Raw genomic sequence first — 12,172 nt, 5'->3', positions numbered from 1 at the left:
CATAAAATAATCAATGACAATCTTAATTATTTGCAAGTAAAATGCTATTAGCAAAATAAGTTTCTTTTACTTAATCATAGACTATATAATCACAATTTCTTCATATATTCACCATAATTTCTCTGTAAATATCTTTAACATCATAGTGAAATGAATGACAATCTCTTTCTGGTCCATTTCAGGATTAAAAAAAAAAAACTGAGGCTGAGATAAGAAAGCAAAACATAGAATTGCTCCATAAAAGAGGCCCATCTTCTGTGTTGAATATAGAGTTAAAATTACAGTCAAGGACGGTTCACATAAAATTTCATATTTCTTTGAGGCACTCATTGCCTTGCAGCTCTACGTTCCCATCTGTGGTAGCCCTGTCGGTGAAGAATGCTTGGTACAAGTAAGCTTTAACATATTATGGTTAAATAAAATTTGACTTTAAGAGTAATCATCTGTCGGGGACAGTGATCGGAGCTTATCCAGCTGAGGCACACAATCTTTTTTTTAATAATAATTTTCTAAACAAAAGCAACATGATAAAGATAGGAACATAACAAAAACGAAATTATTTTTCTGCATGGTCAGTCAGAGTTTTGTCATTGGTATGTGCAGGCTGTTCCAGGGTCCCATCCATAACTCCTCCTCGTCTGATAATGTGTGGTCACTGTGGGACTCCAGTGTCTCCCTACTGTCCTTGTGGTTGTCAACAGAAGTCTCTTGCTCCTCATTGACACACGGGCCACTGCTGTTTCTGTCAATCAAGGCCTTAACAATATTGGTTTTGGACCCAAAACTTCTAAGATCTGTGAAGGTGGATCCCAGGGAGCCACAGGAGGACCTGGTGTTGAGGTTGACGTCCACGTTAGCGGGAACGCATGTACCTGTTCCATTTTCTGTGTTGTCTCCCGTACCCTCAATGCTAATAATAGGAGGGGGTTCTTCATGGGTCACACCCAACTTGTCTAGTTTTTTAAAATGCTTACCAAGCCGGCACGGAGAGCCCACCTTCAAGTTGTTTGGGTGGGGTGGTCGCCTAGTTCGGACGATAGTGCCATTCTGTGCGAGGTAGATGTTCCCGTTGATGTTGCTGTGGCTGTTGGGGAGACGGTTTCGCTGGGTCTCTGTGGTGCTCTCCTCTCCTGTGGAGCTGGTCTCGTTCTCCCGATCTACCACCAGCTTAATCCGCTTCTTTTTCCCAGGCTGCAGAAGGCAGAGGTAGTCAGTGTTAATACAGGTTTGTTTTTCAGAAAAGAACAGCATTTGCAAGTTTCTCTCGAGAAAGTACAGCAAACAGCAGCACTACAGACAGATGGATTCTACACCAGGTATCAAATTTCTTGCCATAATAATAATTATTTCATTGTCTCCGTTCCCCAGAAAAATCTTTGCAGAATTTATGGTGTTTGAAAAAAAAAAAAGTGTATCATGTACTGAAACAAATGTGCCATCCTCAAGCCTGGTTAATGCTACCAAAGAAATATTGAAATCCAACCGTAAAATGCTGTTAATATAGTGATGCAACTGTGCACTTTTAAGAAGAATTGTTCTATAAAGGACTATTAACTCTGACACAATCTGAAACAAGAACTTCAGAAAAAGTTAATGATCAAGTATTTATGGCGAGAAATCTCTGTTTTCTGGAATGAAATAATTTCAATGGAAAATATTCAGTCAAAGCAGATAAGTACTGGAACATGCAAAATCTCACAGCAGAAACAAGAGAATAATAGTTAAGTTTACAGTTACGATAAAACTAAAGGCATAGAAGCACACTCAGAACACATCAAAGGGACGAATAAGTCAAAGATGTAAGAAAGAGAGCAAAACTCTGATATTTTGCAGCAGAATAAGGGTAAATGAGAAAAAAGTGGACGTTTGAAACACTCTGTAGTGGAAAGCAATATTTCTTCACTCCCATGCAAGGGTAATTGATTTTATTCACTCTTACTTCACAGTGGACAATATATCTCTCTAGAAGGCTGTTGAGGTTCTCTCAGAGTCTGAATCAGCATCTGTCGCTTCGGTTTCTCCTGAGTCCCTTGACGCATTGCCAGACTCTGATCCAGAGCCACTGCTTGAAGATTTGTCAGAGGAGATGGCGTCCTCGTCCACCTCAGTGATGGGGGACAGTCCTCCGTATGTCTCTACAGAGGTGTTACTGATGCTTTTGATTTCTGAGCTGTAAGGGGGAGCAGCGTAGGGGGCGGAGGGCCCAGAGTCTTCGGACGCTACGCTGGATTTTGTAGACGATGCTTCATCACTGACCTCGCTGGCTGACTGTTTGCTCTCATCAGCGGCCTCAGATTCTTCCTCATCCTCTTCTTCACTCTCCTCTGCGATTGTGTCCTCAGATCCACGGCTCATGGTGGACTTTTGGGAACGCCGGCTGCCACTGGCGGACCGGGAACTAGCTGAACTCTGGTCTTTCATCTGACTGCTGGCTGAAGACCCCCCGCCAGACTCTGACCCAGACGTTTTCCTCTGGCTGGACCCACGAGACGAAGACCCTTCAATTTCTGACCCTGACCCTGACTCCGACTCGCTGGCTGTCCCGGTCCCTGACTCGGCCTCACTGACCTCTTCACTGGATTTCTCTGAGGTTACTGCGCTTCCTGATGATCTTGTTCTCTGTGACGACTTAACACTTGAACCAGACAACGATGCAGCACTGCTAGCGGTACCACTGCCACTCTCACTTGCACTTTCACTTCTGGTACCACTCCCGCTCCCACTGCCACTGCCACTGCCACTGCCACTGCCACTGCCACTGCCACTGCCACTGCCACTGCCACTGCCACTGCCACTGCCACTGCCGCTCCCACTGCCACTGCCACTGCCACTCCCGCTCCCACTGCCACTGCCACTGCCGCTCCCGCTCCCGCTCCCACTGCCACTCTCGCCTGAAGCACTGCTTCCCTTGCTGGCCTCAGTAGCTGATGATCTCATGGAAGAACGGGCAGAGGACCCACTTTCTTTTGTGCTCCCTGAAGCCTCTTCCTCCTCAGACTCTTCATCTGAGTCTCTCTCTGTACCTGAACCCTTTTCTGTGCTCGTTTCCTTCTCTGTTGCCGTGCCTGTTCCGGATTCTGTTTCCTTCTCGGACTCAGAGTCTTTCTCCGACTCACTGACAGATTCCTTCTCTGTCTCTTCTTCTTCAGATTTGGACTTGCTTTCCTCATCAGAATCCCCCGGCTCTTCATCAGGCTCTTCCTCTGAGTCCACAGTGCTTTCGTTGGCGTCGTCCCTGTCTAAATCTACTTTCAGATAATCTTTGTCAACACTGCTTTTCTCTGAGGATTCGTCATCAGAGCCTTTCTCCTTACTGCTCCCACTTCCACCTGCTTCTGGCTCACTTTCTGTCACACTAATAGATACTTTAGACTTCCGTTCATCCTCAGTGGCTACTTGTGAGGCCTCCTCATCTCTCTCGCTGCCTGTTGCTGAGCCACGACTCACACTACTCTGTGACTTCCTCCGGATCTGCAACTTGTTGCCTAAGTTGATTTTCTTCAAAACTTTGCCAAGCCGGCTGCGGGCATCAGACTTGCTGTCTATTGGTCCCGCAAGTGCTGGTCCATCAGTTAGACTCTCCTGGCTGTCAATACGGCGGGCTGACATCAGTTTGGCGTAATCCTTGTCCTTCTTCCCGGCACCAAACATCTTGAACATCTTGGCCTTCTTCCATGGAGATGGGCCAGAAGGACCAGGCTGTTCTCCCTTGCTGGCTGCCAGGAGTTTGCTGAGTTTCATGACAGACTTCAGTTTCTTGGCAGCCTTAGAAGGCTCCTCTGCTGGCTCAGCTTGTTCGATTTCATCCTCTGGCGGCATGTCCCTAAATGCAACCCTCTTGGGTGGACCTCCACCCTGCATGCGTCCACGGCCCCTGCCTCTGCCTCTGCCCCGGCCCTAAGACAGTCATATTTAATTTAGCAACCTTTTTGTGATGATAAAGGCGCAGTGCTGGAGTGTCAGATAGGGCTGACACTGCTGTTTCAATAATACACTAGACACACAACCTATTAAGGCAACAATTATTGACATTATCACTGAGATTGAGGAAGGTAATACCTCAGGGCCATGAGGACTGTAGTAATACCCATCATCCTCCATGATCACCTCTCCATATTCATCATACATGGGCGTTATCAGCCTCCTCCGACTGCCGTACTGAGGAAGGTCATACCTGGGAACAAGATTCACACAAAATTACTGTGAGTTATTTGACCATTTGCTTATAGTTCCTATAGTAATTCCTGAAGTAAACTAGACAGCATCAGCAACAATGACTTCATGATCATTAACTTTAAAAAATGTATTAATCTACATGCTGTATGATAGAAATCCATGAATAAATGTATTACTTGAATATGTCCAGGCTGTAATGTCATTGTCAGAAACTTAAAAAGACACATTTTTTCCTCTTTGTAATTCTTCCCATTTTTCATAATTTTAATTCCATCATCTGAATTTCCCTCTATTATATCAAACCGGCACCATTCATAACTGCGTTTGATCTTTTTTTTTTTGGCAAAATCTCCAATCTCCAAACAGATAGGCAGTAATTGCAGTGGTGATTTGCTGCTCTTCCTACAAATTTGGAGGGATATAATGGAGAGAAAAAAACCATGCAAGGGCTAAAAGAGCTTTTCCAAAAAGAAATCATTGTGGAGGACATATTTGCTGATGTTTGTCAAGGAGTGACTGAATTACAAGAATGTTAAAACTGAAATGGGAACCTGTGGAGTAATAAGTAATGCCTAAAAGCCTATTAAAACACTTATAAAATGAGGCTGCATAACTCAACTCTTATGCAGTTTTTTTAATTCCAGAGTATGTGCGACTGCACAGTTTTCATCAGGAGTGTTAAATGATACTATCTATCCAACCAAATTCCCTACTAAAGAAAACATAATGTATACTTATAGTATCTTCTGGGGGTTGAGAGCCTAAAGGAAAGAGGCTGCAATCTAAGCATCACCACCAAACAGCGTCTGAACATATGAGGGTGCCTCTGAGGACAACACAGTGTGGCGATTGCTGGATTAAAAGCTTGATCGCTGTTTAAATGTGCTCCTCAATGCAAATAGTGACAGATCAAAGGCATCCCGCTTTAGTGATAATACACTCATTGGCAATAGCAGCTTTTACAATAAACTTTGTGACATGCCATTAAAATATAATTACAGCCAATCAAGGCCGATGTGATTCAGACATAGCAAGCAACAGCTGAGGTAATTAGAGTTAGTAAAGATGACAGGTAGGCCGGTGAGTAACCACAGAGGCAATTACAACGCTTCATTTCAATATGGACAGTTTTTTAACATTTGTCAGATTCCTTTTAAACGATTTAAGCTCGTGAGGTGCCAAAGCTTCTCCCTGTTTTAATAAACTTGCAGCATAAATCCCCAGAGTGGTGCAAGTCACCTGCCATAGAGCAGGAGCGTTTAATGAATAACAATTTCTCAGCAGCTGTTACAGCTTTGAGTTCCATGTATTTCCTCTTCAGACCATATGGGCGATGTAACAGGCAAGTCAAAACACCCTCTATCCATTAAACCATGGGAAAACACTTTCACACTCTCAGGTGCCGACTCATGGCAGCATAATTGATCCCATTTAATGGGAGTCTAGAGGGTAACCGCCTGGATAGTATGTACTACTGAAGGGGCAGCAGAAGTTATGCTCATCATTTTATTCTGGACTTAAATATGCTGTCTTCACCCCAAGGACCAAAGTAGAGCTGGAAGGCAAGGTCAAGATAAATAAGTCTTAATGATGTAATTTTTTAACTTTAAATGAACCGATGGAGATCAGTTCCATGGATTAGAGCGAGATGGATGAGACATGAGACGGTCAGTGGGGTGCATGCTCACCCTTGGTCGTAATTATAGTAGTCCTGTGCGTAGTAGTCCTGGCCTGGGTCGATACCTGACTCCATGGACAGTTCCTGCATTTCAGAGGGCAAAGAGAGAAATTACTCAGCACTCCTTGGAGAAAGACATAAGAAGAAGAGCAGCAGCAGCAGCAGCAGCATACAGGGTGAGTATACAGCAGTATGACTACAATCCCTGTGAATTAAGAAAAGCAGGAGTGTTTCTACCTCAGGTCTCAGAAGAGATGGCCTCAGCAGTTGCTGTTGCTGCCAAAGATTAGTACAGAAGAAGGATAAGGTAATGGAAGGAAGGGATGGTCAGGAGAGACACAAACATCACGAAAAGTTCACTCTAGATTTCAGATCTAAAGCCAGAAAATGCAGGCCTCTCTTATGTTTATTGCTAAGTCCATGTTATACACCTAAGGGGGAGCAAGGTACCGACTGATGGAAAAAAAGAAAGGAAAGAGTGGGAAGACGTCAAGCAAGCAATGGAAAAGTGCGTGTGGATGATGACAGTTAGCATATTATTTGAAGGGGGACACAAAAATGACTTTAATTTCAAACATTGTCAAACAGAGCTACTTTGTTTGGTCCCTAATTATGTTTTTTTGCAACAGAGGAGAAAAAAACCCATTCAAATGCTTATCTATGATTTGACAGGAACATTGTAGAAAACAACAGACTTTCAGATCAAACCTAAACTGTAATGTCAGTGTCAGAAGTGCTATCACCGGGATCTCATCTTAATCTCATTCAGTGTTTCCCATCAAGCGAGTTGTAGATAAGAATAATAGGATATAAGCTGCCTCAAGCTTCCTTGACAGTGACAAAATGTCTCAGCACAACAATAAGGTAAAAACACATCACAACAGGAATGCTTACCTGTCTGCCGTAGCCTCGCCTGCTGTGTGCCGCAGAAAGGAGGGAATAAGACAAATAATGAATATGGATTGGCAGCAACATTTCAAGTGCTTTCAGATAAATGAAATGGTAAGTCTACTGGACTAACACGTCTATATTCTGCTGACCAATGATGAAATTGCAGCTTTACTTACTGTGCATTTTCATGTGTTAAATTACAGAGTTGCAGATCTCAGATCAGTTTTGAAAAAGGGTGCCTAAGGCCACAATGTTATCATGCTGGTGAGGGCTGTTTTTCCCCCCGTTATCTCATCCAAACAGGGAGAAGAAAAGATACAACAAATGCAAATATCAAAAAGGCTTGGAAGATTTGAATTTGAAAAAAAGTGTGTTTGTACAGACATATCTGGAGCATCTCCTTACAGATTTGAAAAGGACATTGTGATTCAGGGAGGAATTACTGACTCAAAAAACGTTAATAAAATTGTTTTTTGTTATCACTTCATAATTTTCTCTCAACAGACAGCAGTGTTTTTTTTATTAGCTAAATTAAGGTAGGTAAATCTTAGGAATTTCACTCTATCAGGCAAATACAAAACAACTCAGAGCTGCTCCTGCACTGAGGACAACAGTGCATCTGCAGTGCGTTTAGTACAAGTCAGTGAGAAACGGCAAGTAATGCAGCAGCCTGACTGAAACCGCCAGGTTCACAAGCATACAACTGTAACCTGTCTGGGCCCATAAATAATGACGACTTTCACACTCAGATATATGGCCAAGCAATGATGTGAGCTTCCTCTGGAGAGCTGTAATCTGTTATTATGGGCAGGGATCAGGGGACAGGGGCGAGCCATATGGCCACACCTCCCAGGCAGAGTGGATGATGGGAGTGGGATCTGATGGATGACCTGTTGGCTTGGCTGCTGGCTACTGCTGCTTCATGTAACATCAAGAAAAATGGCCCAGTGGACAGAAGCCATAGGAAGTTTGCACAAGAGGGGACTTGTGGGAAGATAGGTGATAAGATAATATTGTAGAAAAAGAGCTGAGAGAGGTGAGCTCAGAATTACAAGAGCTGAATACTTAAGAACCCAGGGTGTTTTATCTATAGCAGCAACATGATCTTGGCTTCACAAATAACCGGCTATACTTTTTTCATTGCATATTTTTCTACTGTCACAAACAACCTTAACCAGCAAAACAAAGTTATCCAACCCATTACAGCAAAACTCAGTTAAAGGAATGTTTGAGCTTGAGGATTAGATAAGATGTATACCACTCTTATGTGGTAAATATGAAGCTACAATCAGCTGCCGATAAGCTTAGCTTAACATTAAGGGCTCTGTCAAAAGGTAACAATCCATCTACCAGCACCTCTAAACTTACTAATTAACATGTTATATTATGCTTATTTAATCCATTGAAAATCAAAACGTCAAAACAGCAAGCTGTGGCTTTATGGGAGGTTATGTGCTGGACTATTTCTTGGCCAGGCATAACCCCTCCGAAAAGCAAAACTTTTACATTTCAATTTTTGTATGGATTAAACAAACAAGATATAATGTGTTCAATAATGTCCTTTTAGATGTGCTGGTAGGCAGATTTTTCCTCTGGATGAAACCAGGCAAGCAAATTTCCCTGTTTTTTCTGCTAAGCTAAGCAAACCAGCTACTGACTAGCTTCATATTTGCTGTAAAGACGTGAGAGTGGTTTTGGTATAAAAGAAAATGAAAGAAATAAAGTTTAGAACTACTTTGATTATTCAAAGTAATGTAAACATTTTAATTGTGCTACTGCACTGAGTATCAGTCGGAGCACAAAAGAGTTTGATAAATCCAGTTGTAAAAATGTAATTACCTACTTACTGTTCTTTGGGTTAAAAAACAGCATGTTAGCTGCTAGCCTTTTTGAAAAAGAGATTACCCCATGTAGTGAACATGGAATACAGAATTAGCAGGTTTTCGATCCGCTCATCAGAGCAATGTGTGATGAATCAAACATTACATTGCTGTGGAAGGTAGCAGGAACAGAAGTCGAATTGCAATGAGTATAAAGAAGGTAATAGAATCTCCCGAGCACCACAAGGAGAGATTATCAAGAAGAGGCCGAGGATTGAAAAGTATTAGGGCTAACTACAGGGGTACAGGAAGTGAGGGAGAGAAACAGAGACAAATGAGAAAGACAGAAGGTCAGAAAGATGGAGGGGAAAGGAGAGGGTAACAGCAGTTGACAGTCCCATGGGCAGCGGCCCTGGTTAACGATTGATTGCTTCTCTAATTAGCCTTTTCCAGTGTGCAGCTGAACATCACAGTGACTACTTTATCATGCTGGGGGGATCTCTGCACACATGTGAATAGACAGGTCCCCCGAGGTTGGCTTTCTTCATTCTACATGAGCCTGCTGGAGAACCCAGTAGATGTATTTTCACAGCTGATTCTTCAGCGTTTTCACTGAGAGGTGCCTGGCCCTGTCGTATCTCCATTCAACTCCATTGCATATTAAATGAAAGGATTTCCCAGTGCTTGCCTTAGCAGAATATCCAATAAGTGTTATTTAATTTAAATATTTCTAGATTTGATTTTGTTTGTCTGTACATTGTACACTGGTGTTTCTCTTCTCACTGTGTAAAGTTTATACATCACATCATTGTGTGTATTTCCAAATTAAATACCTGAAAATAATTTCATATTTTATGCGAGCTTAAGTCACCTCAACAACTTTCTGAATATGTTTCGCCAGCGAATCAACTCTGAAGCTTATTTCACAGGATTTGCATATCTTTGGAAAATTTGAACTGTTAGGGTAATTTTCCCTCATTTGAAAAGTCACCTAATGTTATTATTTTTTCTTTTGCCTAATTTTGATTCTGCACGAAGCAACAGCATCCTGCATTTTCATGCTCTTATCTCTGCGAAGACGTGAAAGCACAAATTTAAAATCAGCAATATGCAGCCAGCAAATGGTGGGGACACAGACCCCAGGGTGTGGGATTTATATATTTTGGTGTTTAGTGTAATTTAATTAAAATAGCATTGGTTATGGAATGTTAATGTTAAGATTATGAACTAAAATAACATACGTATGGAATGATGATTGACTAATCTGGTAACTCATGGGTATATTTAACACCATTATAGATCTCATAGCAGTTCAGATCATTGAAACATGCACATAAACTGATACTGTATATGCAAATCTCCTTTATGTTCTAATGCAAGCCTGTAAGCATATTGTACAGTCAATGTGGCAAAGCTGAGTACATTTCTTGGTAGGGGACTCTAAAATTTGATTTCCACACATAATAAATCAAGTAAAAAAGCATTTTGTCTCTGACAAATCCTCGGAATTCTTTGGACTTAGCTAAAGCTTATATAAAATACTACCAAGTGTGCAAAAAAAAAGTATTTAGAAACAACAGACACCAACAGGCATGGAGATGAATACAAATTGAAATAATGAAAGTATGGAGACAAAGAGAAAAAAGTCATAAGATTGTGGACTGAGAGGAAAACTGTTCACTGGGCTCAGCAGTGTTTGGGCTGTCTGAGTTCAGTTGGCTTGTTGGCTGAGCCTCAGCTGCCATGTTCAATTGACTCGCTCCATTTTCAGTACAGTTCATACTTGTTGAGTTGATTTGGACTGCAGAGCTGGAGTTTGTTGTATTTGGCGTGCTCTGCTCATCACAGGGATCAGAGCTTTGTGGTTTGTTAGCACCCTCTGATTCCTCAGCCACTTGTGGTTTCTTGTTAAACTTGGGCACCTTGCGATTTTTGTCTACTTGGCTGTACAGGTTGGCAACAGACCTCTCTATGTCGGCTAGATTCTGGATGCTTTTCAGGATCCCTTTAAGCTCCTTCCTCCCGCCGTCAGTTTGTGATGGCTCTGGAGGAGGTGGGAGTTTCCGCTCTGAAACGGGGCGAAGCGAGGACACGGGCGGCAAAGTGGTTGGAACAAACTGGACGACTGGGCGCGACTGATCGCTGGGTGAGGGAGGGGGAGGAAGAGGTGGTGGAGGTGGGGGAGCAAGATGTTTATTGACAGGAGGAGGGGGCGGAGGAGGAGGTGGGGGCTTAGGGGGATATTGAGGTTTGTGAAGGTAGGAGGGTGAAGGTGGAGAAGAAAGTGGGCTAGCAGGAGGAGATGTGCGTGGGGAAGGTGGATGTGCCCTCTGTGGGGGAGGAGGCGGTGGATTATCTGGTGGGTCTGGTATGACTTCCACAGTGATCTGACAGGGCTGAACTGTCATGTAGTTGGAGATGCTGGAGCTGAACCTCCTGAGGAGAGGTGGAGTTGGTTGCTGGCTACCCAGAGGCCGTGACGTCTCTCCCTTATTAATGATAATGCTGGGGGGCACATCCCTTCCCACGGAAGTGGGGCTGTAGGAGTAATCCATGATAGAAAGAAGGGTTTCCGAGGTCACCTCCAGCATGTCATCACTGTCTCTATCCCTGACAAGGATTGAAGTTAGGGAGGCATGCGAGTCTCTGTTTTGCGTGAGGGCTCCTTCCTGGAGGGCCTGTTGCTCAAACTGCCTGGCCTTGTCACGGACCGACTTGGTCTCTGTGCTGCCACTCAAGCGAAGCGCGTCTGAACTCTCTGGCCTTCGCCGTCCTCTCATGGCTGCTTCGAGCATCTGCAGTTCCCAAACGTCCGGGTTCATGAGAGCTTGCCTCCTTGGCACCTCGTAACTGTGTGGCCCTCCGTGAGCAGGCATTGACCGGACGCACTCTGGCCCCGCTGGGTGGGAAGGAGAACCGGAGACCCGTTTTTCATTTGGACTCTCCCCTCGTGCAAAGATGTTAGGGCTGCTGAGGGGACTGTTGTCACTGTAGACAGGGTTATGAGTGGTGAGTGGGTTGTAGTCAGAGAAGAAGGTCACGTTGCTCCCTGATTTGGGCAAGTTGACATGCAATGCTCCGTTGCCGCGGGCTGCAATGGCGCGACAGGCAAAGGTGCTAAGAATCCTCTGATGTTCAGCCTCCTGAATGACAGACTTTTTAGCCCTGTCCCGGTGAAAGGTGGAGGTGAAGAAGAAAAAAAGGCTTGAAACAGGTAAAGATTGATAGTTGAAGGGTGAGCAAAGCAAAGAAAAAAGGCGAAAGCAGCAGAAAATAACAATATTTGGTCCTGATTATGACTCTAAGTAGTGTGACTGCTGCTCAGATTTGTAGAGGTGAATTTAAGAAAGCAAGTGGTTTATACACTTGAATAGAATATGGTTCAGTTTTCAACTGTGTTTTGAACGTCTGCACAAAATACACCAACAAACATATGTCCATATTTTGTGGCAAATCAAATGAAAAAAGAGAACTATTTAAAATCAATGCTTAAAAATCACATAGTTGATGCAGTTAACTGTTGAAATAGTAAAATATGATGCCAACAGATATATTGGACTTTGGTCCAAACAAACAATATACAATATAAATAACCCACATCATCCCA

At 43.2% G+C, this 12,172-nt stretch overlaps 1 protein-coding gene across 1 annotated transcript in view; it reads right to left on the bottom strand.

Moving 5' to 3' along the window:
- Positions 1 to 576: 576 nt before the first annotated feature.
- LOC139210929 (protocadherin-15-like) overlaps positions 577 to 12,172 on the bottom strand; it is a 132,253-nt gene continuing 120,657 nt past the window's right edge. The window contains exons 34-36 of the mRNA XM_070841140.1: positions 4,088 to 4,174; positions 2,983 to 3,013; positions 577 to 1,191 (exon numbers count right to left, since the gene is read on the bottom strand). Of these exons, the coding sequence (XP_070697241.1) occupies positions 577 to 1,191; positions 2,983 to 3,013; positions 4,088 to 4,174 (733 nt within the window). The remainder of the gene's footprint in view (positions 1,192 to 2,982; positions 3,014 to 4,087; positions 4,175 to 12,172) is intronic.

This window comes from Pempheris klunzingeri, chromosome 12, assembly GCF_042242105.1.
Source record: "Pempheris klunzingeri isolate RE-2024b chromosome 12, fPemKlu1.hap1, whole genome shotgun sequence".
Lineage (NCBI taxonomy): Eukaryota > Metazoa > Chordata > Actinopteri > Acropomatiformes > Pempheridae > Pempheris > Pempheris klunzingeri.
This window is presented reverse-complemented; position numbering and strand designations above follow the sequence as displayed.